The following is a 17,974-nucleotide window of genomic DNA, read 5'->3' as shown; positions in this document are numbered from 1 at the left end:
CCGATGTAATCAGTAGAGAGAGATGTATGCTCCTTTATAGCAGCTCTCAAACATACTGATTACATATTTGTTTTCTTCAATTAACTTCTGTGGCTACTTCTGAAGCAGTTCAGAGATTGTATAAAAGTCTGCAAGTTAAAAACCCTCGGTAGGATACATAGATTTGTAGGCTTTAGAGTTTTTTGACCTTAAGAAACTGCTAACAAAATCAGCACTATTTTAGAATTATGTTTAGAATGGGAACTTTTAATTTCTCTGACCCTTTTTGTCTGCACCATTGTATCAGAGGACTTTCTGGCTGCATGTGTGTTATATTACAATATTTCAGGAAAACAAAACAGAGTAAGGGACTTTCTATTGTAATTCTGAGAGCAGTAAAACTAAGGAAGAAGGAAAGGCTGTGATTTGTTCTGTTGATTGGAGGATATGACTTTCTAAACAGTTTATATTATTAACTGCATTTGACAGAGGTATGCTTATGTGTATACAAAGTGTATATTTCATCCAAAACTTGAACATCATTTAACATCTTTTGCTGCAGCAACAAGAACTTTAAAAATTTGCACTGGGTATAGCACAGAGACTGATGAGTTAATCTTTTTTGCCTTTTATTAACTACTATGAAGTACATGTTACTTGCAGTAATAAGCCTTCTTTCCATGGAGGGAGTTTACAAATATAAACCTGTATTTTGTTAGTTGTCTTAAGGAAAAAGTCAAGTTACATCGGTATGCATTTATTTTCATAGAGATGCCCTGTTGCTGCTATTTAAAAGCAGGAGGGATTGAATTGTAACCTAATGATTATGGTCAAATACACAAGAGTTATTTCTATAGAGTAGTACTTTCAAAAGTACTAGAGTGAACATGATACTTAACCTGAGTAGCACCCTTATAAGAAAACATCTGTGTTTCCCAGTGCCAATATTTTTTTTTATTTTTGCAACCGTAACGAGTCTACCTGTGTGTAGGCTTTCTTTCACTGATGACCAGTCTCTGTGAAGAGCACACCTCAAAATGTTTGTGCCGTGTTGAAGAAGCAGGTAGATAAACTTCAGTGACTCCTTGCTTGTCTATTTGAAACGCCTCCACAAGCACCCAAGTAGGGCTTGTCCCTCTGCCCTGTTGCTTAGAGGGACTGTGGCCAAGAAAATGAGTCTTTGGCTCAGTATTTTCAGTTGCCAGATTTGCTTTGCTAGATTAGTATCCCGTTGTATTGGAACAGGGAACGTAGAATATGTTCACTTAAAACTGGAGAAGTTTCTGTCTGTTTGTCCTAAGGGATGGATCTGACTTTTACAGTGATGACCTTCTGGTCTGTTTATTGAATATGGTCCTTGACTTTTTACTTAATTCATTCAAGCACATTATTCTTCTACAGGTCCATTAAAGTAAAAAATTCAGTGTACCCTGAGCAGAAGGGTTATTCGTTGTGCCAGGGAAATCAATACAAGATGCCTATTAGCAGATTAAATTTTTGTTTATTCTTGAGGTTTTCTTTGTTACTGTATTTGTTTAAGGTTTTGGCTCTAATGAGCATATAGGAATGTGAGTTATGGAAAAATAAGAATACTGAGTCTCTTTCAAATATGTATATGTAGACTTCAAATGCTTCACTGGGTATAAACTGAGTAGGAGAACATACGTGGAAAGTCTTTCAAGTGTCATCTGGGATACGTAATCTTTTGTATATTCTTAGTATCTAGCAGTCTGGAAACTAATGTGGTTGTCTTGGAAACAGCCTTTATTTTCCTTTTGTGAATATCTAGATGTGAAATCATTGTCTTCCTTGAAAATCTGGAAGTAATACTTCTGAAAGAAATAACTGCAAATTTAACATGGTTGTCCTCTATTAAAAGAATTGATACGGGAGTCTGTAAGTGATGTTTGCATTGTGTGCTTTAATTATAGGTGTGTGATTATGTTGCTAAAACAGTCTTTAGTTTTTTTTAGGTAAAATGCCTGTACTTAGTGGTGATATTAGTCTGGGAATTATCTGCAGTGAAGCACTTTGTCAAGATTTCCTAGCTTAATATTTAAATGGAAGTGTTACAGTATAACTGATGCATTGAGGAAGTTAAGTTTCTAAAAACGAACTGATACTGTCACTTCCAGACTTTTCCTTGACCTGCTTTAAATTAACAGCATGTGATAAAACCTTGAATATTCTGTGAGATTGTAGCATAGTATTTGCCAGACAAAGCATCAGCAGTAGACAAAAGCACAGGGTGGCTTTCTTACTAGCCTAAGAGCTGCCATGCACAGCGTAAAATGTCGAAGCAAAATAATTATTTCTTGAACTCAGTTTCTGTATTTCAAACCACTGAGAATTTGTTAGGATTTATATGAAAACGTGAAACAATGTTCTTGAAAGAAGTTTAACTTTTCCAGTCTGTAGCTTGTTTGTCCAGTCACAGCAGTCTGAGAGTTTGGTATTAGTAACAGTGTAATTAGATCAGAGTTTTTACAGATGAAGGTCCAGACTGAATAGTTTTCCATGTTTTGTTGTTGTTAACTATGTTAAGTTTTAATGGGGTTTTACTATACTTCTCTTTCAAGTATTTTTGTCTCCAATACCCATATAAAAGGCTTTCAAACACTGTATACTTCAGAGAATTTTTTTTTTTATCCTTTCATAAAAAAGTCCTTTTTTTCAGTGGAGCTCACACTCTGAATGATAGAACCTGTCCAAGGGAAGAGATTCATGTTCTTTTTGAGTCATTGGAACCCGTTTGTGTGACCATCTCCGTTGTTCTACCTCCTATCTCTTCCTCCTGTGCCGTTTTGTGCTGCATCTGCATTTTAGATTGGTCTATTTTCAGAATGTAATTAGTAATTTATTTTTTCTTAAATGTTCGTTTTTTTGGCTAGTATGTTCAGATTTTTTTCCCCCCTTCCTTCTTCCCTAGAATGAGCTCAAGCTTGCTATTTAAGGCCTGAGGTGGAGCTTATTAGCGTGAGTGGAGAGGATCTCAAAGACTATGGTTGTTAGGAGATGATGCAAAAAGCTTTTAGTGACCTAGATTTTGGCCCTGGTGTACAATACTGATGTAAGCATTGTGCATCCAGAAAGAAATAATTAATCACAGCTTGTTTTCCCACAAATGACAGTAAAGTGACTCTGATGTACTGTAGTGCCGTTGTGCTCCATTTCAAACTTAATAGCATTTATATATGTTTACCTTGATGGTCAGGCCACAGACTTCCCACTTTCACCTCAAATTATGATCTCATAAGGCTTTCATGAAAAAAAAGATTAAATAACATGTTATTTAAGCTATAAACAATGCTGAGTTAATCCTTGAGTTTTTTTCACATTCCTCTAAATAAATGTCATTTTTTCCAGTTTAACAATATTAGTAAACTGTTTAAAAAAAAGTAGTCTATTTTATACCTTCCTGATCAAATAATAATTCTCCATGCTGATTGCTAAGTATTACATAATTATATTGCCTGGCTCCATTTTAGCTGAAAAATTTTTCATTCTCTCCTCCCAAACTGCAAACAAGCAAGCAACCAAAAAAACCCCCAACCCTTATATGTTAACAGTTCTGTATAGTTGCGGTATGTGCGTTGTTGTGTTACTGTGATCACTATCCTGAAATCTGGTCAATAATCACATATACTAGCATCCTTCCTAAATCTCCTGGGAAAATGTGAGTTCTTGTGGCTCTTCCTTTTAGATTAACTTTTAGAAAACGTTGATATTTTCTGACTGTTCCCATTTTTTACAATCCAGTGACTTTGTCCTGGAGAAATCTGTTTTACCTCTGTGCATTGTAATTAGGAATGGTGACATGGTCTTTCATCCCCAGAAATTAAAATATATATAATTCAAAGTTTTCTAAGGATGTGATTTGCTTCAGGATGTTGCTGAGTCTGACTTCAGCAGCATTGCTCAAAGATAAAATAAACTCCAGGGGAGAGATTATAGATTAATTCAAGGAGAAGTGGCATTTTTGTTGCCTTTTGTAATTAAAAAAACACAGAACAAAACAACTAATGAACACTTTCCTTTTACCATAAGAAAGGAAGAAGGTTGATTGAAGCCAGTCATCTACAGCCAGTGAGAGAGAGAGATACCTAGCTGCTTTCGCAGTGATGAGACCCACATCTCTGGAGGACAGTGTATGCAGTCATCACATGTTTAAGATGGAAGTTTCTCTTTCTGATGCTTAGCACGAAGACAACCTACGTCTCTAATTTCACTCAGACATGAAATATTTAGATGTAGACAATCCCATTGCAAGTGCTAGGCTATCCTCTTGGCTTGAAATAGCCTCTACAAATCTTTCCATCTAATAATGGACTGAAATACAAAATAGCTTATCCAAGCTGCTTTTTGCACAACTTGTTTTTAGAGCTTCTCATTAATTAAAGTTAGCTATATTTGTTAGAAAAGGGAGGATTTTATTTTACCTGCATTATTTTCCTTTGGGGGTAGGAGATGTATCCTGTAGTGAGATGGATTCTCCACATTTATGTTCTTGAAGAGTATTTGAGGAACTGGTTTGGCCTCTGGCAAACCATGTCATTTTTATATCTGCTATGTTTTGCATTTGTGATTAAATGAACTTTGTGTACTGCTCTGCTGTCCGTGTTTTTCCTTCCCTTTCTGGAGTGCCACCGTAGTGGCTGCCTCAGCAGAGGGGCAGGGACAGTGGCTGTGAGTTAACAACTCTGGTTTAGTCCCGTTCTGTTTTTTTTTTTTTCCCTTTGGGGATTCCTCAGCTGCCCTGCTCAACAGGTGGTGATGCACAGGCAAAGAACAGGGATCTTGCCCTGGGAGCAATGCAGTGTGCACTGTTGCTATATTAGAAAAAAATGCTTAAAAAAATCTGGTTTTGTTCTTTCACGTAATCTGAAGTTTAAAAAAAATTGTATGAAAGTGTGCTTTCCTTTAATTTCTGAAAAGAGGGCTTGCATTTTTTTAAAATAGTAATTTTTCAGCTTTAATAAAAATAAATTATTCTTTCTGGCAAATTTTTTGATTCTAATATGTGCTTAAAGTTTCAATGTAGTGTACTTATGGTTGGTCATATAAGCTACTCAGTCAGTTTAAGTGTTCATGTTTTTATAAATAGCAAACCTCTTAATAAAACATACCTATTTAATATGTTATGTCCTAACTTCTGCTTAACTGAACCCTTCTATTATTAATGGAAAATATGAAGGATGGCTGAAATTTGAAGTGTAACAGAAATGGCAGTTTTTAGCTTGTCTGTTTCTTTATGTCTAAAAGCTGTCAGAAGGTGGTAAACAGATCTCAGAACAGCAGTGTTTATAACCAAATTGCTCTCGTGAAGTATAGATAAATCGTTTAACAGAAGAGCTAATTAAATCTGTAGCCTGTAGTGTAGCCACTGACATCCTGTCCATTAGCAACCCTGGTGCTTCACTCCAGCCACAGAGCTTGAGTTTATAGTATGTTTAATTTGAGTGACAGAGGTTTGTGTGTAAATGCAAAGAGAATTAGAATATTATTTAAGTAATACCTCAAGATAAGCAGTGATGAACACAGGACCTGAAAAGTATTTGCTTGCTTACCTCTGTTGTTGCAGCCTTTGCTGCCTGCAGCACCGTCTGAGTTCTCCGACTGCAGCTATGGCTACCTTAGCCCAAACCACGGGCTGTTCTATGGTGTTCTTTAACATATCCATGCTGGGAAAATCTTCCTGGTTTTGAAACCAGAAAACTTAGTGTTGCTTTGCACGACTGTGCCTCACTTGGTAGATATTAAACATTTTGTTGATGGATTCTGTGCTGTGACATTGGTAATGAAAGGGATGCTAGAACAAGAAAACATGAGGAAGAACATTGGTTTCTATGACAAATAAGTTTGTAGCTGTAGCATAACCATATTTTTATGATGACAAACTTGTTTGTAATACTTTATTTAACTGGAGCACAATGTCATTTTAGAGGCCTTAATGTTGCTTCAGAATGTGAGTTTTCTGCTGCACTGGAGCTGTAGTATCTGTGGATGAAACATTTGGCCTTATACTTTTTGGATGTTGGTGTTTTCCAGGGTTACATGTAAAGTCCTACAGCATTTTCAGAAATAGAATGCTCTTTGAGATCTCCCTCTTTTGCTCACACTACAGTTGTTATTCCAACATTTTTTGCACAACTACTCAGTAACCACTCTCCCTACATCTAGGCTTTCGGCTGGAGTAGCATTAAGCCAGTGCTGAATGTTTGTGGAAGTTCCTCTTGCTAAGAGTTGCCTCTGGTTTGCTGTTACCTGAGCATTCATCACGTGTGACTTAAATACCAGAAGAGAAAGTTGTTTTTTGACATTCTGTCAAGACTTGCAGTAGGAGCTGGACATCTTTATTCCCCGGAGGTCCTCTGCTGTGCTGGGTACCTCAGAACAAAATTCCCATCTTCATTCTGTTGCCCTTTTCCCAGCAATTACTATTTTAATTTTCCACGTAACAAATTGATAACACCAGCCATATGTCATTACCTGGTATTATTCAAATACCATCTGATGAGGATTTTCAAAAGCAGGAGGAAGGCTTACTCACCACCCTTTATAGTATATTGACTTTTTTTTTTTTTTAAAAAGTGATCATGGTGTGTCCTTTACAAAAACGAAGGTGGTTTGAAATGATCTGGTCATATATTGTTCCTGTTAGAGGATGTGTGACTTCACGTAACTGTTTATTCAGATTAGATAATTTCTTTGACAGTAATTGTATTTTATGCAATTTTAAAAATATTTATTTGTTATTTAAAATGGTCTTATAGGGTGAAGTATAGGATGGCTTAATGTGTATACGAAAATATCCACTGAAATTCTGTATTAAACTGAGCTTAAGTGTGGTAGAATTTTCTTGGTTTGTTATTATATTTCTAACTATACTCACAGCTTCAGGTAAAATATATGAAGATGCTCTGGAATTCCGTGAGGTGCATCTCCTATTTAAAAATCACTCTAGAAAGATTTTGTCTTTTGCTGATACTTGGTTTAACAAGCAAAACAGTTTTGTAGTAAAAATACAGTAAATCAATTGCAGAAATCTATCTGAACATGCATAAAGTAATTAATTCAACATATCTCTGTACAATAACAGGAACAGGTTGTTCCTTGCTGTGCTGTTTGTTCATAGTTGTTTCTTCATGCTACCGTCCCAGCAGCATGTGTTTGATTTTGCTCCTAGTAGTAGCAGCAGCATTTGAAATGCTGCAATTTTAAGTTGACTTCCAGGGAGTGAGGAGGGTGGCCTGTCAGGCCATGCTTGTTTTTTTGATGTCACTCAGAGAAAAATCAACTTAAAATAGTTTGATAGTGCTTCTCAGTGCCTGACTGTGCCCTGTGTGTTTAACACATCTCAGAGTAGCGGCTTGTGATCTGGTAATGTTGTTTATCAATGTTGTCATTAATTTGACTGCAAGTGGAGATAGCCTTTTGGAACGGATGAATATATTAGCTTTATATTTTAACTGCTTGAGTGAGATTAAAATTTTAGACCTTTTCTTAAGAGAAAATCTGGCAAGAAAGTGAATCATACAGGTAGTTACTGTAAACAGACATATCCTGCCTTTTTCTGTCTAAATGAATCTTACAGGATTTTTGAAGCAGTTGTCTAAAATGTATCATTGTACATGTTGAGGAGGACACCAAAAAACCCAGAAATTATAATTACCATTCTTCCTGGTGAGAATGGGCAAATAGACTCAACCCATTTAATCTTATGATTAAATCATAAATGTCTATCAGCATTTTATATTCACGTGTGAGATAAATATCAGCATGCACTGGACCAGGTAGGAGTACATCTGGCAGTCAGGGAGAGTGGGGCTTTTGGTTCTGTGATTTAATCCTTTCTCAACTTTGAAAACAGCAAGGCTGATACCCTTTCTGTAATGTGTGATATTTTAAAAACTCAAATTTCACCCATCCCCTTGCCCTTTTGATGAATTTGTGCATTCTGTGGATGCTTATGAATCAGAGAGCAGAGGAAAATGGTGCACTTGCTTCAGTCAGTGAATTTGAATAAAATCCCCTGTGGTTATTGACTACAGCAAATACTTTCTGTGTTTTTTTAGAAATCACTTGGGGGTTCAAGAATTTAATAACGTCATAGGATTTTAGGAGAGCCTAATGGCTGGATTCATCTTGCATGCTGTAGATGCCAACATGATCTGTGGGCAGAACCAATATCTCTAAGGAGTGCATCAGAGCATTCAGGTGAGGCATCTGCCTCTCTTCATCGGCGATACAGAGAATGTTTCAGAGTGTCTCTCTGGCCGCATGTACTGTTGGCAATGCGGAGACCTGGCCAGTCTGTACCTCAGACTGTTATCCTAATTTAAGACTGGGATGGATACTGGGAGGAGCCGGACTCTGAGGGTGTCTGTGATACGCATGGCCAGCATGCTGGGATCGAACAGTGTATAAATCAGCTTTTGGTGGTCAATGGTTAGAAGAGGTTGTCTTGACTTGAGCTTGATTCTGACCCTCTTTGTTTCTGGTAGCAGTCATATACAAGGGGCAAAGGCTTTAACCATTCAGCTTTTTTTTTTTTGTTTGGTCTTTTTCATGTAGGTGCCCAGAAAGTATACAGCTGGTGCAGGCAGAGCTACTTACAAAGAAACAGCCAACAATCCTGAAAAACCTAAGGGGCAGAGATTGCCCTTGACTGACCTGCCACGCTTGACCCTCCATGCAAGGGAGGAGAGAGCACCTGTGTACCTCTGCCATCCTTGTGTGTGCTGAGCCTAGCTCTGTGAGGATGCAGGCTTACTTGTCTTCCATTTTGTCTCTCGTGTCTCTGGTTCTGTGAGCACAGTGTGAACTGTAATTGAAGTAAGATGCCCTGGGAAAATCTGCCAAGGATTTGTGTCATGATTGACAAAGGAGTTTTGTTATATTTGGAAGATGGAGTTATATGCAAAATAAAATGAAAGGTAGAAGTGAAGTAATTTTCCTTGTTTGATAAAGCTAAGTAAAGGTTTGTTTCAGGTCAGCTGGTAGGGGAGATGACACTAAGAAATAGTTAAGTTCTGTATCTGTTAAGTTCTAATGAAAACTAGAGCATACACAAAAATGCTGCTCCTCCTTATTGCCTGGGATGCACTGTGATCGTCATATTTTGTGACCAAAGGTATAGTATTGCAAAAACAAATGTTAGCTTGCTTTTTGGCTTGTTTTTTGGGTGGGGTTTTTTCAGGTTTTTTTTGTTTCATTATGCTTTTAAAGCTGTTACTAGACTTTGGAGCTCAACATATTAGAGTTCATGTGCAGTTAGCAAAATGGTGCGTTTTCTGTGTAGAAGCTGAATCTTAAATTACAGAACTCTGTACTATGTACTAGCAATTTATGTGGTACCTTTCTGCAGATCACTGATTACCTACTAACAGTATGAATTTCTGAGGGAACAGTAATGTGTTAAACACTTAAATATCCCAAGCTTTGTTCATTCCTCATCTGGCATTGCAGGCAGGGAAAATGAGGTATGCCATATAGTTGATCTTTCCCCAGTGCTTTTGTAAAGGCTGAAACGTATTTTCTTTGGTGCATCACTGCATTTGGTAAAATGAGGTGATAAAGTTCTGTTTTCTGTCGTGAGCCAACCAAAACCCAGCGTGTTTTCAGGGTCCAGTTTTGAGGTTTTGTTCACATTGCAAATTGATGTGAAACTGCAACTGTTGAGGCTTTCTGGCATGTACTTGTTCAGCTAGAAAATGAGTGGGGAAAAAAGAGCCAGTGGTGACGTGTCCAGATGGGAGCACGCTGGTGTGCTGTGAAGCAGAACACCTGGCATCAAGGCGTGGGGAAAGGCAGTCCATCGCTGTGTGTCTGGATTCAGGGCAGCTCTGAGAGCGGGTGTTGCGGCTTTGTTGAGGACCAGCACTTCTGGATTCTTGAACGCTGATGCTTTGTGAAATGTGATGGTCTGATGTTAGATTAAAAAAAAAAAATTAAAAAAATGTTGCAGACTCTTTACCAGTAATTAATTTTTTTGGAAAAGATGGTCTTCTAGTCAACAAGGTTTGAAAAATTGTAACTGGTCTTTAAATGGCCTTCAGTTAATCCTCAGTTCTGTGGCCGATGCCTGCGGCAGTAGCCCCAGGTTGCTCTCAGGTGGTTGATTGTCAGTGGTGGCGAGGGCTTTTTTTCTACTGTAGAACCTGCACAGGGTTTGTACACGTAGTTAGGTGTCTTGATAAGGCATGGAGAGTTTCATGTGGTTTGCTTTCAGTATTGTTCCTGAATTATGTGCTGTGAATGTTGTTTGGTATAATGGAAGTGTCATTTTTTTGGAGTCCAGAGTCAATACTAACTAGATTGTTCTGTGCAGAAATTTGAAGATGGAACGGGGTGGAATAGTTGGTGTGTAACACGTTGGTGTGTTACTGATCTGCTGACATCTGTCCCTCTGTCTGGGTGAAATATTCTGTGAATCATGAAGCGAAGGCTTTTTAACCCATTATTATTTTTTATCTTGTTACTGTTTGATTGTTCAGTCATCAGGAAAAAATTTTTTTTAGTTCCTTCTAAACCCTGGACTAATTCTACCATAAGGTAATACCACTGTAGGATTACTGCAGGAATTAACTGTAGTGTTGCTGTCCTGAACGCATATTTAATGGAAAAAGGGGAGAGGTGTTGTGAGGAAGAACCTCAGTGTTACAAAACTGTTGTTATTTTTCTCATTAGGTAACTGTTAACACAATGTTCTAACACTACAGATTTCTCTATTAGGAATGAGGAATCAGTTTAGTTCAGAGTCTGTATTAATAAAAAATTGCATTTGTTTGCCCACGTTGTTTTATCTATCTATTTTCTTTAAATAGCCATGAATTAAGCTTTGCAGGACTGGTAAGATCCTGCTGACTTTGGAAAGGCTTGACATCGTCCATAAACAATGTAATGCATTTATGTTAGTAAATATTATCATTTTATAATTTATCACATGCTCATGAATAACATTCTTCCTTCTTACCGACTTCTCCGGAATTATTAGAGATACAGCTGAAGCAGTGGCTTTAGTAGCTTTGTTAGTAACTGGATTAACAATTCAGTATGCAATAATGATGGTTCCTTTAGCTGAAAACTGGAAATTAAAATAACGCTTATATCTCATTGCTATAAGCCTGTGCTTTTGAATACTCCTGATATTTAACCCTTTATTAAAAAAAAAGTGTTACCATGTAACACGGTTGTCATTCTCATTCATTCAGAGTACAGGTGTTTTTTTAGTTCAGTGTCTTATACTATATTCAGAGTTGTGCTTGAAACCTTAAGGTTGCTTTTAAGAATACTTTACTAAAGTAGGAGAGAAGCCCATATTTTTCCAATAAAATTCAACTTTTGAAATCAGTGTCTTAATTGTGGGCTTTGTTTTTAAGATCCTCTTATGAAAAATGGAAGTCTAGGCTCCCTTCCAACCCAGTGTTGAAATGCGTGCTTAAGTTTAAAACAACCAGGTAGGTTCACTGACTTCAGTGAGTATGCACGCTGTGAGGCTTTTCACAAATTCACTCACTACAGCTTCTTGAAGAGCTGCTGCAGCAGGGCTGGTGCTGGGCAGAGCAACCCGGGGAGCGCACAAAATCCATACTGATGGGCTTTGAACACAGTGTGTCAGTGGTAGCACCACTAACTGAATTAGATTTGCAGAACTGCTGTCCTTGCAAAACATCAAGTGTTGGACTTTAGAAAAGTTTTAATGGTCAAAGATTGCTCCAGAGTGGTGAGAAAGCAATTTTCCAACTGTGCCCACATTATTGGTGCGACCTGTTGGCCACCTGCATTTCTGCTGTTGAGAAAGTTTTGCTTTTGTAATGGTCCTCAGCCTGGTATTGATGTAATACATACTGACCATTTTGCCTATCCACTGACGTAAATGCTGTTATTTAAGAAAACATTGTCCGAATGCTTTCTGTTACAACAGGATTGAAAGTAAGTCTGATCAAACTTACTTATGGTTGACACAGTACAGAAATGGGGTTATCATTTTCTTTTTTCCTTCGGGAAAGGAGCATGCAGTATGGAGGTATCTGGCCTTGAAACCCCTTCTTAATCTCCCCTAACTTTTAATATTGCTAATTTATTCCAAAACAGACTGGCAGAATGACAGAAGTCTCACAGTTGCTGAGTTCCTGCTGCCTTTGGAGCAGTCCAGAGCTGGGTGCAAATGACCTTATCAGTTCCCAGAAATGCAGAGAGGGGTTAGGCAGAAAGGATTAGGGCATTTGTCTAACTATAGATTGCTTTTTCTAGTACATACCTTCAAGAATAATGCTCTTCCAGATGTTTTTACAGAGTGAACCCTATTGACATCCTGCTAGATAGAAAACATTTTAATAGTTGTAACTACATAAATATAGTTGATCTATAATTAAACTTTGTTATGTTTTCAGTAGTAGTACGTGATATGACAGAATTAATCTTACATATGATACATATGTTAAACTAGCCACATGAAATTGACCATAGATACTAGAGGTGTCTTAATAACTCCTCTTTCTTATAAGAAGTGTATTTTTTTTGTCATTTGGTGTTGATTAACAAACTATTGTAGAAGATTGAGTAAGAGTGTGCAGTTATGGTAAAATGGTATTAAAGTTGACCTGAATCATTTTTTTGACCTTTGTATTCCTTCCTCCTTAGAACTATGCAGCAGTGATACAGCAACAAATTAATGAGGACAAACAAAACTTGAGAGAAAAGACTGTATATGGAATCCAGCTCACAGAAGAAAAACTTCATGACTTCCGTGATGAACAGATTGGGCAGCTGAAGGAACTGATGGACGAGGCCACCAAACCTAATAAAAAGATTGGTATTTCTAAAGACTCAGAACACAAAACCTGAAAGGTTTTAAAAATTGTTGTAATGCATAGAGAAGCATTTTGAAAACTTCCTTTTCCAGTCAGACTTGAATGTGGTTTCTGTGGAATAATGGGCACTGCAGATGCCATAACTTGTCTGAAACGGATGTCTCTGGCTGTTTGGCTTTATATGCAAGAATAAATGTTAAAATGGTATAATCACAATGATTTTATGTTAATTGCAATATTTTTCCCCCCCTCCTAATGGAAGGTGGAGACTTAAAGAATTTGGTAAAAGTAAATTGACATTTTTAAAATAGGAAGTTTTATTTTTTTTTTTTTTATCTTTGTACTGATAGGGCACAACGTCTTTCTGTTTGTCTGTCATTCTCTGCCTTAATGGAAAAGATGCAATTAGCATTTGTTTTCTGATGTGGATTCAGTAGACAAAGAACAAAGATACGGTACTAGAGTGGATTTGTTTTGATGGGGAGAAATGAGCAGTATTAGAAAAACATACTGCTGTTGAAATTGAAAGTTGTTTTTCTTCTTGAGCTTTATTGTGGAATGTGTTTTAAAATAACTGATGTAGTTCATTATAAAATTGACCTTGAAGGAACCACTGGCTTATGAAGAAAATCCTGCATTTTTTTCAAAGCTAGACTTGGGTTATTGTTACTATCTAAAATGTTTAAAAAGCATTCATGAGTTGGTTGTACTGTAGTTAGAATTCAAAGGCTTTTTAAAAGCTCGGTAACCCATCTTAGTCAATATTTTATATAGGTCAGAATTTGTAAACTCCTCAATCACAGAACTTACTTGTTGATAATACTGTATGACAAAAATTAGTAATTTATTTGTAATAAGTCAAGTCTTTGTCAGGACAGTGTGTGCCTGCCTATTGTAATACCCTGTTGGGACTAAGGAAAGTTCTGGCTTTTTATCTGCTAAGAAAAACACACCCTCCTTTCTGTGCAAAAGACAGCTTTCATTTTTGCATTTCAAACCTAGTTTTATATTATTAGTTTTGTTCTATTTCTGGACCTTTCCCTGTCTGTTACCCACAGTGTGTTCAAGAGAACATAATTTCTTTCCTCTTGGGGGATAACAGCTTTGACAAGTAAGCACAGTTCCATCTGTCTCAAGTTGTAACAACATGCTGTTTGCCAAAGCTATGCTCCTGGATCCTAACGGGGGGCAATTTGTGGAGCAGCCTGCTTCTCTCTCCCTTACTTCTCTTCCCAATTCTTTACTAGGATTTTAGGTTGCAGGTTGGCCATTTCTATTAAAAGTCCCATTGCAAGACTCCTGGGTAAGGAATACTTACAGTTGCTTTGCTACATCTTCCTCTGGCAGCCGCAACCTTTGTTGCAGGTGCTGTAGGGACATCATTTAGTCTCAAGGGCCTAATCCAGACAGGATCGAAGAGCAGTGATGACATCCAGACTGCAGGACTGAGGTTCACAACTCCTGGTTCCTGGTGCTTCAGGGGCATGGTTGGAGAGAATGGCAGCTCCCTTCTGGCCTGCTATGGACCGAGATCTTGCCCCAGCGTGAAAGTGGGAAGCAGATGGGATGTACGCTCAGGGAGCTTGAAAGTTGTCTCTGATACTGCCATTCATACATATCTAAAGCTATTTTCCTTTTAAACTTCAAAGTCTGTAAAAGTCCAACCCAGCTCAAGAGTTTAGGGCATAAGGATGTATTCTGTTGCACGTCTATCAGATGTACATTAACCAGTAATTTCCATTACTGGATCTACGCAGTTTTAATACCAAAAGCAATGTTTGGGTGTTAACAGAGTTTGTTTCCTCTCCTTGATCACTAGCACACATCTGCCTGCTTTCCAGTCAATATCCAGGTTGCTTCAAATTTATTCCCAGTACTGCAATTCAGAGCATAATTATCTTTATCAACACATTTAATGAAACTTGTTAGTTCAATGAAACTAGCTAAAATACTTGTTTTGCATTTGTCTACTCATGTGTGTACCTAGATAATGTGCATTTCTAGAGGCTAAATTAATTTATAATGAAAATTCTCTAATGTATGAAAAATCTAAGCTTGTAATGAGACCTAAAGTGAGTTGGAGGTGAGGGTAAGCATCTTTAGATCCACAGTCCCTTTTTAAGGAAATCTGACATTTTTTTCTGCCATTCCCAATGATAGCTCATATTTTGTACAATGTTTGCATTCTTGTTTTAAACAAGTCTTACAAAACCCAAAATTCTACAACAGGAATGAAACATCTCTAAAGATTGCTGGCTTTAAGACAGCCAGTGCTAATATTAAGGAATGCGCTGATCCAAGAAGTGCTTACACAAGTGTTGGGCATGGGTGGCCCCACAGAAGCTCTGCAACACCTACACCACCATGCATGAGTGAAATTCTTTGATTTGCAAGTGTAGTTAATGACAGTTAAATTGAGGAAGAGGATGAGATTCTCATCCTGTCCACAGAAGGGTAGAGCAACAAAGATGCTTTCTCCTTAGTTTTATTTTTTTAAGGTGTAGGGTACTTTCTGTGGGGAATTTTACACAGGGTTTGATGGATAATGAAAGCATCCATCAAAATTACTTGAAAACTACAAGCAACATGCTAATTCAGATGGCAGAAGAGTTGCTTAGAAAAAAGATACTAACCACCTTGTAATGAAAAATAGCTATGATCACTTCAGAAATGAGTACAAAGTGTTAAGCTGTGTTCCGTGTGCGTTGGTGTGAATTGCTGTTTCACAACTAAACACTGAAAAGCTCCTACCGCCCTTAAAGACCTCTCTCCATTCAGCTTATCCATTAAGAAAGATCCTTTGTATTTTGTTGATCTTAAATCCACTTGGCTCTTCTAGAACTAAAAGAGAGGGATAAAATTCACTGGTTAATTTGGTTAAACCTTGTCTCCTTGTCTGTGGTAACAGTTAATGTGATCGCCTCGCAGCTGGTAGGAGTTGAAGGGAGCTGAAGTTTTAGATAGCTGGAAAAGGCATGAGCTGAAGTCTTTATCGACAAGCAAGCAGTTCTCAGAAATCTGTCATATTAAAAATTACCAGTTTTGATATGCAAAATATGGTTATGCATCTTACAAAGAACAGCCAAAAATTTCATTCTTTCAGTGTTTTATTATTTCTGCAAAGTAGGTTTATGCTTTTTTTAACTGGATGTCCAGCAAGAGCTATTAGAACATGATTTTCTCGCTTAAAAATAAATTAAAAATTTAACATATTGAAGGTAAGATTTAAGAAGTAGTTTCATTTCTCAGCTATTTGAACTTCCTTTAATATTTTTGAATTATTAGTGGGCTTTCTATTTCTTCATCTTGGATATGTGTTTATGAGAGGCTAGTTATTCACCAATGATTCAATGGCCAAGTTTTCATTGGCTTCTAGGTAAAAAAATTGAACAATTAGTGAAGGAGCAATACCATGCCTTTTCCTGCCTGTTACCTATTTTAATTTTTATTCTCTATAGTCAAACAAATAGCAAAGAGAGGGCTGAATCTCTCAGCAGACTGATTTACTCGAAGTGTGAACACAGAGGGTCCACATACCTTTGAGGGAAGGTGAAAGCTGAATCACTGTAAAAGGCATCTTCCATTCGAGGGCGAAAGATGTCTCTACATGCTGCCCTCCTTAACTGTTGATTTTCAGACCTCTTGGAAAGGGTTTCAAGGTAAACCCTTCCTGCTGGAGGATACAGATGCAGCAACACAGGTTTTGTAACAGAACTGGCTGACCCACCTCCTAGTGACGTGTGTCCCGGTGCTGGACTGGGCTTGGTGCGTCTGCCAGCGTTGGGTGCCCAAGAGCCTTGCAGTGAAGAACAGTGTCGTGGGAAGTCTTCTGCTTTGAACCACACCAGGAAGTTCACTGTAAAGACTGATGTAAGCCACCTGACTGGTGACAGGGTGACAACAACTGCATTTGTAAATCATCTGCTCTTGTTCATGGAGGTTACAAACCTGCTGCAAAACCACTGGCTTTGGTAGGAGCATTTTCAGCAGTTCCAGTGGCCACAGCTCTGCCCTGGGAACAGACTCGACGGTGCTGTCCTTCCAGCTTTTCCAGTGGTTTGTGCCTAATGATTAAGGCACATGAAGGTAACAGAATTGAATTTAATTTGGATACAACCGTTATATAATACAAAGTATTATTTGTTGATTGAAATTGAGAGCTATAAGCCAACATATAAAATCAATGTCTGAATGACTTGAGAACAGAATGGTTTTGCCACTTGCAGCAGTGTGTGTTACGAGTAAAAGGTGTTTCATCAAGGCCATTTATGTGATACCTGCTCCCACAAAACAGATAACGTGTGACTGGGGAGTTCGGTGTTTAATCTGCACTCTAACAATTTCAAAGCTAGTACTTGAGGCTATAAAACAAAATTCCCATATTTAATAAAATGACCTTTAGTTACTGAATGTCTTTCAACTTGTTATAAATGCTGAGGAACAGTTAGAACTGATTTGAGAATTTCTATTTCATTCTATTTAACTTTATAATGTGAGCACATGCTACCGGATGGTGGGAAAATGGACCTGCCTGAAATATCTTAAAATGACAGTTTCATCCCTCTTAGGCAAAATCTTGCAATCCTTTACCACTGGAAAACTGCAACTTAAAATGGTATTGCACAGTGCTCCCAGGAGGTACTCTCAGGTACAGTAAAAAGGAAAATTCATTTGGGGCTTTTCTTTACAAACAATGAAACTCAAATCTGCTTTGTTTTTCTTTTGAGTTAAATTATGATATTTCTGTCCGGTTCAACTATTCCAAATTAATATTGTGAATTGGAAGATCAGTTTGGAAAATAAATTAAGTACATTTTAATGTGCATTGAGGTACAAGAAGGTTTGTTCGGGTGCATCTGTATTTCAGCCTGCTTTTGTTGTCCTTGTCATGCTGTTGATGGCTGATTTCATGTGGTGGGACTTTGCTCGGAGAGGGAATCAACACCTCTTACACATGTGACTTGGATGCCTTAATGACATGTGACTAACACATGTTGCTGCAGCGCAGGCAGGAGCATGACCTGTACAAGTGCACATCTGCAGACCCTGCCAGTCTTCCCTAGGCTCAGAATTCCCCAGTCTGTCCTGGGAAATTCAGTTTGTCCATTACAGGTTCCTTGCATTTTTCTTCTGAGCGTTCAGCAATATTAGCATTTCATGAACACACATGAAGTATCAAA

General features: G+C 37.7%; 1 protein-coding gene across 1 annotated transcript in view; it reads left to right on the top strand.

The window, feature by feature from the left end:
* SDHAF3 (succinate dehydrogenase complex assembly factor 3) overlaps positions 1-13,010 on the top strand; it is a 34,604-nt gene extending 21,594 nt beyond the window's left edge. Inside the window, exon 2 of the mRNA XM_056336914.1 lies at positions 12,625-13,010. Coding sequence (XP_056192889.1) covers positions 12,625-12,828 — 204 coding nt within the window. The 3' untranslated portion in view covers positions 12,829-13,010. The remainder of the gene's footprint in view (positions 1-12,624) is intronic.
* The last annotated feature ends 4,964 nt before the right edge of the window (positions 13,011-17,974 follow it).

The sequence above is a fragment of the Falco biarmicus genome, chromosome 4, assembly GCF_023638135.1.
Source record: "Falco biarmicus isolate bFalBia1 chromosome 4, bFalBia1.pri, whole genome shotgun sequence".
Taxonomy (NCBI): domain Eukaryota; kingdom Metazoa; phylum Chordata; class Aves; order Falconiformes; family Falconidae; genus Falco; species Falco biarmicus.
The sequence above is the reverse complement of the archived record's forward strand: the minus strand, read 5'-3'. Positions and strand labels throughout refer to the sequence as shown.